The sequence below is a fragment of the Amblyomma americanum genome, chromosome 5 (assembly GCF_052857255.1).
Source record: "Amblyomma americanum isolate KBUSLIRL-KWMA chromosome 5, ASM5285725v1, whole genome shotgun sequence".
Taxonomy (NCBI): Eukaryota; Metazoa; Arthropoda; class Arachnida; order Ixodida; family Ixodidae; genus Amblyomma; species Amblyomma americanum.
This window is the reverse complement of record NC_135501.1, coordinates 173,491,287-173,507,341: the sequence shown is the minus strand read 5'-3', so window position 1 is coordinate 173,507,341 and position 16,055 is coordinate 173,491,287. Positions and strand designations below refer to the sequence as shown.

The 16,055-nt window shown below is 47.7% G+C and overlaps 1 protein-coding gene and 1 long non-coding RNA gene across 16 annotated transcripts in view; both read left to right on the top strand.

Moving 5' to 3' along the window:
- The window catches only part of hrg (poly(A) polymerase hiiragi), a 35,958-nt gene that overhangs the window by 13,674 nt on the left and 6,229 nt on the right, over nucleotides 1–16,055 (top strand). For 4 of the 15 annotated variants that reach the window (XM_077665845.1, XM_077665842.1, XM_077665843.1 and 1 more), the window contains exons 8-14: nucleotides 1,177–1,277; nucleotides 1,760–1,829; nucleotides 2,357–2,423; nucleotides 2,623–2,805; nucleotides 3,642–3,971; nucleotides 11,555–11,668; nucleotides 15,717–15,833. In XM_077665845.1, coding sequence (XP_077521971.1) covers nucleotides 1,177–1,277; nucleotides 1,760–1,829; nucleotides 2,357–2,423; nucleotides 2,623–2,805; nucleotides 3,642–3,971; nucleotides 11,555–11,668; nucleotides 15,717–15,833 — 982 coding nt within the window. Of the gene's footprint in view, nucleotides 1–1,176; nucleotides 1,278–1,759; nucleotides 1,830–2,356; nucleotides 2,424–2,622; nucleotides 2,806–3,641; nucleotides 3,972–7,211; nucleotides 8,155–11,554; nucleotides 11,669–15,716; nucleotides 15,834–16,055 lie in introns of those variants that run through there. The other 11 variants (XM_077665847.1, XM_077665846.1, XM_077665844.1 and 8 more) reach the window with 5 other exon arrangements.
- On the top strand, nucleotides 7,868–8,154 carry LOC144133037 (uncharacterized). Its single transcript, XR_013314969.1, has 2 exons — nucleotides 7,868–8,004; nucleotides 8,037–8,154. It is a non-coding gene; the product is annotated as an uncharacterized LOC144133037 (long non-coding RNA).

The window sequence follows — 16,055 nt, the reverse complement described above, 5'->3', positions numbered from 1 at the left end:
CGGATGAAAAATTATCTCTTGAATCCGGATATGTCAAAATTGAAAAACCTATTTTTTCACTGTCCGATAGAGCCGTGTCCTGTAATCGAAGTCTGCAGCACTGTATTTCGTATAAAGTCAGAGAAGGCAGTGTATGTCCGATCCCTGATGTATTGCTGCTGGATGCACTGTGGGATGGCATTTGCTCCTGAGTGAAGGCTGCAAGTTGTTTTCTGGAACAATGGTCCGTTTCTAATGTTGAATTATGGCAAGGACAGTAAGTAAAACTTTGTAAATTCGACCCCCTCGGTAATTTGGAGAACTGGATAATTCAGACACTCTTGCCAGCCCATTCAAACTTAAGTACTGTTCTATATGGAATGCAACTCTTTTAATTTGAAGAAATTTGGTTGCGCTTTGGCTAATTCGGAGAGGAAGCAAAGCTCGCATATACGGGTGCTCCAGAGATTGGTGATGATGGTGATTGAATGACTAAAACGTTTCGCCACTTTAGCATGAGTGGCACTGGTATCCAATTGAAAAAAAAAAGGTGCCGCTATCATTGATATGTTCCTCAGTCAAGGGGGTATATGTGATGTGTTTTTGTTTTCTGCTGCACACTGCCATTTTCTGTTTCCTCGTGTGGGCGTCATGGACCGTGCTGGCAGTGCTCATGTTATTGTGGAGCCTGTACTCGCATAGAATGTAAGTGATGCGAGTTTCATTCGGTCATGAGAAATATTTATATAATGCGAAATTGTACTATCCAAAACAGGCAAAATCTGTTTGTAGAAGTGTGGGAAATGCATTCACACTGACCTGTTTACGATGATGGGACTTGCTGCAGCGCGTGACCAACTTTCAGTCCGCAGCGACCGTGGCATTGTTGATGCACGGGCTGCACTGGTCGCTGCCCGCAGTGCCTATCTCGTGTCTGCGGCAAGGTATGCTGATATGAGATTGATATACTTTGTTGCAGTTTCCCTCTGTCCTTATGATAATTCAAGTAGTCTAATCCAGGCATTTTCTGCAGCCCCTTGAAATCTGAATTGATAGGGCTTTACTGTGCTTACTACTTGCCTTTACCTTTAGTAGGCAAGGATTCCAACACTGAAAATAATCTGTCGGAAATAATTTAGTTGCATTGAGCAAGTGGCGTGCAGTGACAACAGCTGGCACTTGTATGTGCGAATGCAGGGACAAGCTCCAGTCCATGTGGTTCATCGGACTGCAGTTCAACAAGACGGAGCACGTCAACGTGGATCTCACCTACGACACACGGTCATTTGTCGACACTGGTGCGTGCTTTGTTATTCTCGCTCACCTGCCAGCTTGGTCCAGGGGTTGAGTTGAGTGAACGACTTTTGGGCTTCTTTGTCAATGTCCTGGAGATCTTTTGACTCCGCTAGAAGAGGGGTGGACATACTGTATATTGGAAAAGTTTTCTGTCAAACACAGGCATGGCAGAGCAGGGGTGCATGTGTCTCATTGCGACATGCTCGTGTTTATTTCTTTTCACAAACTTGTGGGTGTAATGCGGGATATTCTCTTCGCTATCATTAACCTCGCAGCCAGTGTGTGGGAGCAATGTGTGCACCGCAGCACAGCTTCACATTCACTCCTTGTCAGAGGTGTGTCGAACCGAGAATAGCGATGGAAGGTATCGTTCTACTCTGGAACGGCTTTGTTACCGTCCTTCCTAGTGCTATGTGTGCGCAGTTTTTTCATTTGTGTGGGCTTCAACGACGTGTCTGACCAGCATCTCTGTCTGTTCGTGCAGTGAAGAGGCAAGCGACAGCCATCAACATTCTCAAGCAAGACATGGAAGTGGACATCAAATATGTCAGGCGGTACGTCTGCTCATCCATGGAATTAAGATATAAATTGTGGTAGGAATATCATTGCATGGTAAATGAAGAAATCGCTCTGAGCTTGCTTTGGCGTGTCTTATTGAAGTGCCCAGCATGTGAATGTTCTGTACCAAATCATGAACTGATATGTGCCGACCAGAATATCCTGACCGAACCTCGTGCAGACGAGTGACGTGTTAGTAATGGCTTTCTTTGGCCAAGCTACCTTTGCGCCATTAAAAAATTGTCATTATTATATCCCGGCCAAGTGTAGTTCAGGTGGGTCAGTCCTGGCCGCATTTCAATGAAAGCAAAATGCAAAAGGCACCAGTGCCAGCACATGTTAAAAAAACCCCAGGTGGTCTAAATGAATCCGGTGTCTTCCACCACAGTGTCCCTCGTGACACTTTGGGGCTTAAATCCCGCAGGTGTTACAATTTTGTTGTTCGGAGGATGTGTTGTGCCAGGTTTGGTGTTGTGCATGATCATCGCTTGACTTGTTTGCTGTCCTTGTGGTGCCTCTGCAGGAGAGAGCTTGTGAAGTACCTACCTCAGTCAGTGCTCAACCGGTGCAAGAAGAAGGGAAGCAAGACGGTGAGTAGCGTGCTCTCTGGATTGTTCTCTGTTCGGCAGCGGGGATTTTCGGGTGTGTGTGTGAGCCGCCACTAACTTTGTGCGCACATCACTAGCCATCTCGGGAGCTTGTGGCGGTAATGACGAGCCGAAACTTATTGGAGGGATCTTTGGTTTTTCGACATGGCGCCTTTCATCGAACGCTGCCCTTTCTTTGCAGAATGCGACCCCAAACTCCACGCCCCAGCACAGCCCTGGTGCGACACCCACGGCGGGAAAGAAGGTGTTGTCCTCTAGCAGGTCTGACTCGGCGCTCCTTGGCTTGGTTGGCGATGGGTTGAGTGGCTCTACCACAGACGCCTTGCTCACTAGCGATGACTCCTGCTCGGGCCCAGCCATAATGGTGAGCGTCCTCTGCATCATGTGAACCTCTTGCTCCATCGGGTGTTGCCCGTGCTTTCATTACTTGAAAGGTAGAAGGGATATTTTTAACCCCCTTCTGTGCCTAGCTATTATCCCAAATAGTGACCAAAATTGGCCAGCTTTTTTACTGTGATTAAGAAGGAAATAATATAATTAATCCCAAGATTAAACGCTAGTTTTAACGCTGCCCAATGCAATGTGAGGTTCCAACTACCAAAATACAGCTAAACTCACGGGCAAAATCAGCATGTACATGAAATTGCAAGAAAATGAAAATTCAGCTTGTCCTTGGCGCATTTTTTACTAGAAATGCTCAGATGAACCCTGCTCGTCTGTGGCACTGAAGTAGGGGTTAAATGCACTATGCTTCTGAAGGTTGAACGCCATGATAGAGCGCATAGCAACAGCCACAGCGACGTTTTGACGTGTTCGTCGGATAAAGCCGCAAAGCCTTAGTGACGAATTCAATTCTTCAGCTTAGAACTTGCGACTTGCGTCTCAGATCAGCACAGTGTATTGTTTGTGTGCGAAATTTGTCCAAACATCTTGCACAAGTGGCCAGAAAAATGGCATGCAACTTTCTGGAGGACTCTTCGCTGCATATTGGCACTGTGGCTGCAGCTTCCCTGCAAGCGAAAACGTGGAGTTCTTTGTTTTTTCTCCCTCTATCCTGTGCACGGTTGCTGTGCCTCAGCACAGCAGCCGTGCACTTGAAACTGGCTGCTGTCGGCTGTGGTTGGCTTAGTTATGGGGCTCTGTCTTTCCCAAATGAGAAACGAACGCCCGTCAAGTTGTGCTGGGGGACCTTGCTTTCAGCTGCTCGTCTCTACCTCGCCGCAGACTGCCAGCAACACCATGGCTTCCCAGCACAAGCGTAAGCTGGACATAGAGTCCGGCATGGACAATGCCGTGTCGGGGGGCACCGGAGGAGGGGGAGCCACGGGAGGCCAGCACCCCTACCAGAATGCTGGCAGCTGCAGTGGGGGCTCGGGTGGAGAAGAGGCCAGTGAGGAGGAAGGGGGAACCAAGCGGTGTCGCTCGGACGAGGTCAACAGTGACGCATTCCTCGATGCCATAGGCCTGGGCAAGAACTCTGGCGCCGACCTGCCCTTCCTGGAGCACACCGGCAACGACAACCAGCTGCAGGTGAGCTGGGCACTTTGCAAGGTTCTTTTGCGGGGTCAGGACTGCATTCTGGTGTCATGGTGTGTGGTGGTGCCACCTAGTGGCCAAAGAAGTACCCTGCCCCCAGACCCTTGTCTTGGCATTTTCAATCCCTTTTTCTTAAAAGGGGACACTTTGCATCTGAAAGCATAAGCAGACAGAAATGGGCGTGGGCAGTCTGTGAATGTAGCTGCTGCAGCATTGAAAGGAGCTTGCATTTCTACAAGGTTTCTCTCTTGCTCACACCACTTCATTAAGGTGTGCCCCTTTACATCCTTGAGACTATTTAAAATAAAAAAAAAGTGAGGGCCTGGTTTCAGTTGGGGCATGGAGTGTAGACCTGACTACTGCTTGGTGCAAAAATTTGATGCAAAGCCTTTAATTGCTCCAGTGCTTGGCATTACAGTGGAATCTTGGTGATACGAATCTCAAGGGGAGGCGGACGCGAAAATATTCGTATCACCCAAAATTTCTTATCGCCAAAAACGAGCGAAATCCGTCCCGAAACGATGAGACACACACAAAAAAAACATTTATTTACATGGAAAGAAGTCACGTATGTTCTTCTTGGTCTTTTTCTCCACGAGGTCGGCCAGCAGAGAATTTTTGAAGCAGAAGAACTGGGCTGTAGTGTTCTCACGCACAGCCTTGTATGTCACGGCAAGCTGCAGAATATCGAGAGCGTGCATAGCTTCGTCTGCCGACAGCGGTTGGTCATCATTTTGGCACTCGTCTTCTTCTTGGTCACTGGTCGATATTCCAGGCTGCGACGATACATCCTCCACGATGTCTTCCACTGTGCGCAGACCACAGGTGACGAGAACGTCGTCCCCAGTGACAAAATCGTCGGCACTGCAGTCAACGCCAAGCTGGTTCCAGACATCAACAGGAATTGGATCTGGCACTTGCGAGGTGGTGGCCACTGTGGATTTAAAAATCCCACACTTTGCGAAACAATTCGCGGTGGTTGTAGGGGAAACGAGATCCCAGGCCACTACAATAAAATGCATAGCGTCCAAAAGACTAATCTGCATATTTGCATCCTTACGGTCAATCTTCACAAGGAGGCGGCGCAGAACAAACTTTCAAGTGGTTCTTTACGTTTCTGATAATGCCAGCATCCAGTGGCTGCAAATGATTTAGTATCATTTGGGGGTAGGAATACCACTTTGATGCTCTGTAGCGTCATCTGCTTTAGGTGCGCCGGGCACTGGTCTAGCAGCAAAACAATTTTCTTTTTTTGCATGACATCCTATGGTCCAAGTGTGTGACGAACTTCACGAACAGAGCCGACGTCATCCACGCCTTTTCATTGGCTCTATATGTGCAGGGCAACCGATCGAGGCTTTTCATACTTTCCAATGACGGTCAGTTTCATTTTTTCCGACCCATCAGCGTTGCAGCAAAACAAAACCGTCACACGCTTACTTTTTTGTCCACCCGGGCAGGCTTTCACCCTTGAAGCAGAGACTCTTTTCGGGTTGAAGATTGTAAAACAGCCCTGCCTCGTCAATGTTAAAAACATTGCGAGCATCATATCCTGCGATGAAAGACTGCAGCGTGGTTGCCATCCAATCTTAAACGGCGGAGGCGTCAACCTTTTTCCTTTCGCCGCAGACAGTTTTGTAGGAGAGATCATGCGGTGCCTTAAATCGGTGCATCCAGCCACCAGACGCATGAAAATTTTCAATTCCAAGCGTGAGTGCGATGTCTGCAGCCTCCTTGCGCAGAACTTTTCCGTCAACATAGACGCCGGCCGCGGTGACCTCTTTAAACCACGTTAAGAGAATTTTACATGGTGAGCGGTCTTCGCTCCTTTGGAGTTTACGCCAAAACGCTGCACATTCTGTATAATTTGGTCGCATTGACTGACGAGTGGCTGGCCTAATTCCTTGGCCATGTCAATGCTCCTTTTCTTGGGCTGTTCATCCACCTTCTTTAAAACGTCCAGATTGTCCTTCAAGTACAGCGCGAAAGCTGACACCATCAATGCTTGTAAAACGACACTCGCAAACAACACGCTGCACTTCCGTAGTTGCCGCGCACGAGGAAACAAAGAAGCGGGAGCTGCTGCTGGTGTGACGATCTGCGTGCTGGCTGTAGCGGAAGGACCAGGGGGCAACGGGCCGCGCAGGGCCACGAGAAATTTGGAGAGGACAAATCGCGCCCGACCGTTTGGGTTGGCTGGTTCGCAGGGCGAATGGACCAATAGGCGGTGGCGCTAGCCTCGGGCAACAACGAACTAAAAAGAAAACTGTGAAGAGGCCGCCCCCAAAAGCTAGAAAGAGAGAAAGCTTCGCTTGCCTAGTCAGCCTCCCTGCTGCCACGGAATCCAAAACTGGCACTGGCGCACGCTGCGCCGGTGGCGGCTCGACGGTCGCGGTACCGAAGTTAGTATCACCCGGCGCGGCGTGGAAAAGTGTTCGGAACATCCGAAATTTGGACCATTGTACACAATGCATTTCGGCGGATTAATTTTTCGAATTCGTTTCAGCCGGGCTCGTATCACCAAGGTTCTACTGTATATCGGTGCCTAGCCATGACTGGAAACGAGCTTGTTCGTCTTTCTTTTTTTAACTGCTTCAGCTTTGCTTCTTTATTTTGTATTGTGCCTGTTGACACGTTTGGAGTAGCTCCCGGATGCTATAATTAGCATGTGTGCTAGTAGCTGGTTGTGGCGAAATGCGTCGTGCATGTTTACCAGTTTCAGTAAAGACCTCGCACGTGATGACCACGGGTCCTTAAAAATGATGCACACATAACTTTCGTGCCACTGGCCCTGGCAACAAGTGCTTTTTAGCAATCAGTGGCAGGTTGGCAAAGGTAACACAATGGAGGCAGGTACCAAAGGAGCTTTCTGGCCCCATTTCGTCGTGTGTGACACAGAAGAGTGGGTACTCCCCACGAAGGCAACGTTGTGACGGCGGCAGTGATGCTTGCACCCTGACATGGACTGATTGGCGAACATTGGCATCTGCATTGGGCACTTGGTTCTCGGGAGGGTCGGTCCTGCCAAGGAAAGCGCACTCGAAGAGAAGTCTGTGGTGTTCACCTGCTTCCCCTTCATCATGCTACCTTTGCCACCCTGCCACCGGTGATGGCGAGATATCGAAGATAGCAGCTTTGTGGGCACTCGCAATATGGTGTGTGCTGCTTTTCTACCTGGAAGCCGCCTGGTGGCCAGCCTCGTCACAGCGGGTGCCTTGCCTTGTTTCCTTGTAGGTGGTGGCCTGACTCGTTTTTCCTGGCACTTCGTGCACAAAATGAAAGTCCCTCTAAAACAAAAGCATCGCTGCCGCCGCCACTGCCGCCCCTGCTTCTGCTGCTGCTACCGCCACCTTACTTGCCTTGGCTCTTCGCGAGACCCTGCTTGCCATCACCTGGGAAAAGCTCCGTGCACGCCCCTGTCTCTCTTGCCACCTTGCATGACGACTGCTGCTGTGTTTTGCTGTGGTCTTTCGGTGCCTGTGTGCATGACGCCCATTCCACCCATTTGATCTCGGTCCTTTGGGCACTCTGCACATTAATTAGTCTCATTGGAAAACTGGATGTACTGTAGATAGCACTGCTCGCTTTGCATGTGCACAAATTCTCTGACCCCTTGCAAGGAGGGTGTGCTTTCCTTTGCAATCTGTTTTTTTTTTCCTTATCTAACAGCGATGGCAGCTTTTTCAAACTCTCAAAACGAGAGAAATCATACTAGTAATTGCTCTGTTTTGTGGGTTCAGTGAGAGAAACAACCAGGACTGTTGACCATCTAAACAAAGCTGGTGCAGACAAGTAGGAAAGGAAAAATCAAAAATCTGTTCCTTTTTTTTTTTCGAACCAGTTTTGCCTCGACATTCTTATTTTTTTGTGTTCTACATTTCTTTCTCTCTAGTGCTCTGAGTGTTTTGATTCATAAAGCAAAATTGAAGTGTTCTTTTTCTGCACCTATCAGGCCTCAGCCCTTTTTTCTTATTCTTTTGTGCTCTGCCTTGTATGCTGTGTGCTAAGTTTGAGGGACTGTGCACAGGTGCGGCCCGGTTAGAAAGATCCCGAAGCCAGTTCATTGTTGTTCCTATAAACGAGGAGTCCAAAATTGCATACATTTGTTGCGTGTTATGGTGTGTGCCAAAGTATAGTTGTCATTGGTTTTCAATAAAGGCATTCGTTCATTTGGTCATGTGGGAGAGTGTGTTTGTCCTCTGGGGGTTCAGGTCTTGTTATTGCACTCGTGAGGCGACCACATAAGGGGGAAGAAAGGCCTTTTCCTTTCAACTGATACAACTCCCAGTACAAAATCCTGACTATCTTGCACTTGAGCCATGGTTTTTGTTATCTCGAACTAATAGCCAGTTGGGTTTTCGAGAAGTGCACAAGACTTTCACAGTTGAAATGCGGTGTGGTGGGTGGGGATGAAAGCCACAGACAATTTTAATGAAGTTGATGTGGCGCATATACAACAAGCTTAAAATATTCACAATTAATTGCGAATTTACAAACTTAGAAGATCATTTTTGTACCCCCCACAGTTTGGAGCACAAAAGTGGGCTAAAAACTAGTCAGTGAGACATGATGGACATCATTGGGTTCAGTAACGAATGATGCTGGTTCTTTTGCTTTACATGTTTTTTAAAAAGCGTTCAAAAACAAAATCAAAATAAACTTATTTTTTTCGTTACAGTAATTTCAGCTTTCATAAGCAGCATTTCTTCATTGTTGAGCTAAAATGTCGTTTCATGGATGCTGCTTCACCAGGGATGAATGTTTAATGTGAACATATGGCATGGAACACTACTAAACTGCATAATGCCATAATCGCTGACAAAGCTAGTTTTGCTCCGTGATGGTGTAGGTGTAGACACAAGTAGGAATTGCTCATTGCAGCTGAGTATTGGTGGGTTTCACAGCCTTAGAAGGGTCAGGGTTGGGGCTAGTGGGAATTACTCACTACAGCTGAGTATTCATGGGTTTCGCAGCCTTGGAAGGGTCAGGGTTCGGTCTAGTGGGTAGTCAACATGAGGATCCGTAGCGCACAAAATTCAAGGGGCACAGCACGAGCGCTCGTGTTGTGTCCCTTGAATTTTGTGCGCTATGGATCTTGTTCGCAGCCTTTTAACTCTGCACATGCTATTACCCTTAGTAAACAAGTCATGGTAGAAGAGCTCAAACAAGGAAACAGTAGTTGTAGCACTGGGCTGTCGTCACACAGCGGCAATACGCGCATACTTTATTTACCCTAACCTGAGAGCTTTGTGGGTGCAACATGGTTGGGAAAAAAGCTCAGTTGTATTGCTAGGGTTGGCTTTGTCAGTGCTAAATGAGAAAAAAAGCCAATTGTAACATGATGATGAACTTGCAGGTGCAAAACTGGTAGTCTCACAGTTATAGCATGAGGGTATACTTTGCAGGTAAATCGGAACACAGCTCACATTTGTATTGCGAGTGCCACCTTTGTGGTTACAAAATAGGGAAAGGAGCTCATATTTGTAACAGGCGGATCGACTTTGTAGATGCGGAATGGAGAAAACCATAGATTTTTAGTGAGACTCTACTGTGGGTGTAAAAGGGAGGGGGAGAGCAAAGTCGTTAGGGTCAACTTTGTAGATATGGATTGAGGAAAAGCACACATTTTTAATGCGAGGGTCAACTTTGGGTACAAAAAAAGGTGAAACTCACAATTGTAACATGTGTGTTGACTTTGGAGATATGATATGAAGGCAAGCACACATTTGTAATGCGAGGGTCGCCTTTGTGGTGGGTACAATATGAGGAGAAAGGTACAGAATTATTACATGTAGGTCGCTTTGTAGATACGGATTGGAACAAGCACACAAACTTAATGTGAAGGTCAACTTGGGGTTTGAAAAGCACAATTGGGGTGCGAGGGTTGCCTTTGTGGTGGGTACAAAAAAGGGAGAAAGGCACACAGTTGTAACGTGCGGGCCTCTTTGTAGATACAGAATTGGAAACAAGGAACAGTCGTAAAGGGGGAGCCTGGTCTTGAAGAATAAATTTTTATTAATGAAGTCACAGGTAACAAATCTTCAGGGAACATGTATTTTTGTGTGCCGGTTCTAAATATGTAATTTAATTTCATGTAAAACAATTCCTTCAGCACTTATGTAATTTTTGTGCATGTGTTTTATGAAGAGCTTTGAAATTTGAAAAAATTTTCTGCAGGAAACCTGTTGATATGTATGCCATTGGGTTCTCTTGATACCAAGGAATGCAATAAGGGTAAAATTGCCTTCCTGCTTATCGCAGAACTTAAATTATAGGGTTTTGAAGTTGTCGCTTCAGAAATGCGAAGAAAAGTGTGTATTCCTGTTTCTGAAGTGGCAGCTTCACTACCCTAGAAATCAAGTTCTGTGATAGCCAGGATGATAATTTTACCCTTATTGCATTCCTTGGTATCAAGAGAACCCAATGGCATACATATCAGCGAGTTTTCCGCAGAAAATTTTCTTCAGAGCTCTTCGCAAAATGCTTGCATAAAAGCTACTTGAGTGCTCAAGAAATTGTTTTTCATGAAATTAAATGCCATATTTAGAATCAGCGTGCAAAAATACATGTTTCCTGAAGATTTCATAATTATGACTGCATTAGAAAATTTTAAAGATCAGGCACCCCCCTTAATTCGAGGATCAACTTTGGGTACAAAACGGGGGGAAAGCGCATTTGTAACGAGCTTGTTGACTTTGCAAATATGAAATGAGGAAAAGCGTACATTGGTAATGTTGGGTGTACTGTGGGTGCAAAACTTGAATAAAAGCACAATTATAGTGTTAGGGTCGACTTTGCAGGTGCAAAAAGGTGGAAGGGAAGCATATTTGTAACGTGAGGGTAGACTTTATTCCGACAGAATGGGGAAAAAGGCATATAATTGTAACGCGAGGGTTGACATTGCAGGTGCAAAACAGGAGAAAACACACAACTTTGGGTTTTCACACTTCTGCCCAAGTACAATGCCAGTATCAATTGTAGTTTGAGCTTGGACACAAAACCCTTGCATTTTAATGAATCGTGAACTCTGCAAGGAGCTGTCTCTCCCTTCTGTCATCATTTTTAACAGTCATGCACAAAAGTTTGCAGGATGTGATTTTGCGGAGAATTTATTTCTGCGTTGCCCCACTAGCCGGTGAGTTTGTATTTGTTCTAGCGAATCGAACGCTAATGTCCAGTTTTGCTTTCATGTTTTTCATTGACTTGCGGTGGTGTGCTGAACTGCCTTCATCTAGGTGGCAGTTCGGCACACCTTGACACGAACCTTACATTCAACCACGTGCTTTCACTAGGGGTGTCGGAATATTTAAAAATTTGAGCATGAATCATATGTATTTATATGCGAGTCAGGAAGGAACATTTTTGAGGTTTCGGACCAATCAGGAACTTTTATGAAATGCAGTTCATGGTTTGAGGAACAATGCTATAGAATTCGGGGATGTTTCTGTCATTTCTGGTGTGGTTAGTGAAACTCGAGCGTTGTTCTTGCGAAAGGCAGAGGGCATAAACAGGGGAACCCTTAGTGCAAAGGTCACTTCCTTGTGATCAGTGTAGCGAATGTGCTTGTTGTTTTTCAGATGGACGATTCATCATCACCTCTGAATAGTAGTGGCGGTGGACTAAAGCGGCAGTGTGATGACTCTGAAACAGATGGCGAGATGTTCAAGCGGTCAAAGCCAGACAGCACTGAGGTATGTAGAGAGAGAGATGAATCTTTTATAGGCCAGGCACGACCCCACAGCACTTGATATCTGTCAGTCTGTGTTGCTGCAGCACATCCACGGCCCACGTGCTGGCAGTCGGGTCCATCGCACGCGGTGAGGCCTCCCAGATTGAGGGCTCTCCAAGCCTGGCGAGGGAGGATCAGTGGGGCACTCCATGAGGGTGTGTGTTAGGGTGACACCAAGGACAAGATGAGATGAAGGCACCCGGTTGGATGCGGGAGAGTGGGTATGGGGCGGGGAGTGTTCGGATCTGCAGGTGGCTGCGCAAAATTCGGTGGAGGCTGGTAAGGGATGGGTGGGGTGGAGGGTAGAGCTGGCGTTCGGCCCGGTAGGCCTGCGTCACCTCGCGGAAGGTATGCATGCGCTCTCTCGAGTTTTCTAGGCCAGAGTCCGCCGCCACCCAGTTTTATAAGTCCTCGGGCGTGTGCATTGGCGGCCTCGTTACCAGGGTTTCCCTGGTGCACAGGCACCCAGATCAGCTCCAGCTGGTGGGGTGGTTCAGGAGAGGGGGATTGTTAGGCGCAGTAGGCAGTCTCATGGACCCTGCCTCTAGCAGTATTTAGTAATGCCGTTTCGGAGTCTGAAAAAAAATGTACCGGGCTTCAGTGTGGGCAGTGGCAGCAGTTCTTGCTGCCTCCCCACACTGCTGATTCTGGAGTGGAAGTGGGTGGAGGGGGGGGGGGGATGAGTGGGCAACTCCTGGTCCACTACAGTCACCGCAGCAGCCGTGGCCGCACAAGCCCCGTGCCAACCCGTACGGCGTCCTGCTTGGACCTGTATTTGTGGAGGGTAAGGGCTGTTCTGCATATGGCGTCGTAATCGGGGTGCGTGTTGCATGGGAAGGGTTTGATTAGGAGGTTGAAGTGTATGTGTGTAGGGAGGGGGAGAAGCTGGGTGGGGGTGGTTGGCACGTATTCAAATATGGAGTTTATCTAGTATGTGTCTGCCGCAGGTATTCAGCTTGTCTGTGGCCTTCAACGAGTTCATCTGTGGTCTGGAGTCCTAGCTGTAGAAGTCTTGAGGCTTGTGCTTGTGAGGTTGGAGATGGCGAGTGCTTTTGCATGCTTTCTTAAGGAGGGCTTCTGGGGCGTCTGTTTCTCTGCAGTCTAGTTTGAGATAGGGGAACAGTCTACAGAATGTGACCCAGTAAGAAGGCATAAATGAGGTGGGATATGTTGTGCTCCGGATGAGATGTGCCAATGCGGTTGTGTTTTTAAGTTTTTTTTATGGTGAAACTGTTGTGTCCAGTGCTTTGCAAGTGCAGCTTGGGAATCCAGATGGTGTTTAACTCTAGTATGAGTTGTCTCTTTAGTGTTGATGGGTGTTGAAGGGAGGGTGGACGGTTTAGGGCGTGTGATTAGGAGTTCAAATTTGGTAGGGGAGCGAGTGAGGCCTGTAGTGCGAGCGTAGTGTTGTGTGTGTATGGCTGCCTGTGGGGGTTCAAAGGGTGATGTCATTGGCTTATAGAGTCTGTCAGAGGTGCGAAATGTGGTTGAGAGAAGCAGCAATCACATTAAGCAGTACCGAAGGTTGGGCGAGTTGGTGTACGTTCATGATTACGTTCTTCCAGTCCTTCGTGTTCCTTTTGCGCTATTTTGAAGAGAAAGCTTCACTACGCTAGGTTTTCAAGAGGGCAGTGTCACGTGACAGGTCATATGACCTACTCATGTCTTCACAATCTGCCCGCCGTTGCAGGTGGCAACCGCTCCATCGGGCATTTCGTCGACGCTATACAGACAATCCGTTTAGCAGTGTGTGTGGCGTTTGTGAACGTACCCATGCAAAGGAAGCTTTCATTTCTCACAAGGGTTAACCAAAGTTTAAACCGCATTAACTTTTTTCTTCATAAGAGAAGCAGCAGCGGTGAATAGGAATGGCACTACCGTATTTATACGATTGTAAATCGACTCGAATTTAAGTTGACCCCCCCCCCCCCCCCCCATATCACATGTCATAAAAGAAGAAAACTTTGAGGTCGCATAAGGTTTGCCTTTAATAGTAGGATGCGATAGCATTATCCAGCCGCTGCTGCTTATCATCGGCTGCTATCGACCACAGAGCACGGGCATCCCCGTGGGCACATTCCAAAACGAAAATGTATTAGTCACTGTATTGACCACTTGCATCGTGGTCCTCGCTAGCGCTGCCGTCGTGATAGCTGCTGCGGTTCCGGAGCACTTTGTTCTAACGTCATTGAGCAGCGAAATCCTGCAGTTCACAAGCAGTTGCACCACGGCGTCACGTGGAACAGCTGACAATTTTGCCTCGCTGCAGCCGCCACACCTGTATCACCCATTCCGAGACGTAAAACTGGCGGCCCAACGCGCAGTTGTTCATTTCTTCGCTGTAAAGAATCGCAGTCGCCTTGAATATAGCTGCGAATGAGCGCCGGATGCTTATGTGGCTTGGAGCACAAATGATGATTAACGAAGCACTGCATTAAAAACTAGTAAACAATGGCGGCAGTCGTCAAAAGCATCACGGCCAAAGGAAATGTATGCGTGAGCGGCGTTGGCTCTTCCGTCAGCTACTGACTCTCCCCTGCACTGCTGCCGTTCCGAGTGCGGGTGCCGCTGCTGCTGGAACAACAATTATCCATCGGCACTCTCTTGAGCGCCAAGTGCGCAGCTAAAAGTAAAAAAAAAAAACAAAAACTTAGAGGGCGCTTGAGCTTCGCCTTTAAGAGCAAAGCGTCTCAGCAGCTGCAGTCGGCAGCCACGCACGGGATGGGGTGCAGGTTTTCTACTTGCCGACAGCGGTCGCCTACCTCCATGCGCGGGGAGGTGGTGTGGGTTCTGGGTGTTGACAGAGCAGTTGCTCAAGGCCAGCACCAGGCACGATGCGACAGAGCCGCGCAGCAAAAATGCAACCACATCCCTGATATTTGTCTCACCTTCATTTGTGGCACCACACTTTAGTTTTGATTGTAAGTCGACCCCTCTGCTTCAGATTTTCTTATTTAAGAAAAAATAGGTCGGCCTACAATTTTTAAAGACGGTAGTACAGAGCCTTATGGGGTACTTGCTTCTTGAAGGGTGTAGGAGAGTGAGGGATGGGGGCCTATGTGAACCTCCGTGGTGCGGTTTGTGAGGAAGGCACGGATGTAAGAATAGGGGTAAAAATGCAGTCATTGTCTCGCTGTGGTGGATGTTGTCAAAGGCCTTGGAAATGTCCAAGATGAGTATGTGGACCCATTCGCACTAGTGAAGAAGTGAAACAAGGGATTCGAGAGGCGCTTTTACTGTTCAGGTTGGTCTGAATAATTTGCGCTCTTATGTTTCTGCTACTACGGAACCAGATAGTTCAGCAATGAGTCTTGTTATATGTGCTCTTATTTCTATTAGTCATATTATGTATTGATCATGGGCTTGAGTAACTTTTGTTTGTGTTTCATGCTGATTACCTACATACGTGACTGCATGTCATCAGTAGAGCACCACCGAATTTATAGCCGTGTTTAACTTTACCACAATCAAGAGTGCCATAGGGTGCCTGTTCAGTTGAGTTAAAAAAAATATATTGGTTCAAACTTGCATCAACAAGTGACAACTAGGTCTCGAGGCTTCTTCCTGTTTGGGATGTGTCCCAGAGCACAAGTGACTTCGTCAAATATCGCCAGTGTAAAGAAAAGTCGCACCCAAAGGCCATACAGGCAAAATGGCAGAAGGAATTTCTTGCTTAGAGTGTACCAGTCATGTTGTCATTTAAAAGTGCCATAGGCCGGCAGGGTATGAAAAGGGCAGTGACCTTTTAGACCACCTTGTTTTATGTTTTTCCCTTGACTACTGTTGTCTGTGCGGCGTTCTTAAGCCGAATGCAGTTATTGGTAAGTGCTTCCCACTGTGTTGCACCTGCATTAAGCGACATGTGCTTGAGGTGGCATTGAAAAGATTACGCACCCAGCTGAAGGGATTTGGCGTAAGGGCAGGTCCTCACTCACCCCCTCCTGTCTCCCACCTGTTAGGCTGCAAAGGTTGGTCGCAAGCCCTCGTGCGCCGCCCTCACTTCTGTGCAGGCAATGGAGGAAGAAGACGACACGGTGTCATCGTCGTCTCAACGCAACCACGTGACTGTGCCCGAACGTGAGCCTGCCGTGAGACAGAGTGAGGGGTCGGCGGCAAGTGGGCCCGAGGTACTGTTGCGGCCAGGCAGAGTCCCCCATCGGCGGGAAGCCAATCTGTTCTCTCATTTGCTCTGTCTACTTGGGGAAAGCGTTCATTTGTCGCATGTCTTGTAGTGTGCTTGAATCGGAATAGGAACATCAATAAGATGTCAGTAAGGCTGCAGACTTGCTGGTCTGCAGTCTTTGGCAGGTCCCAGGGAGGGCAGCACTACCCTTATGTTTGCAGCCATC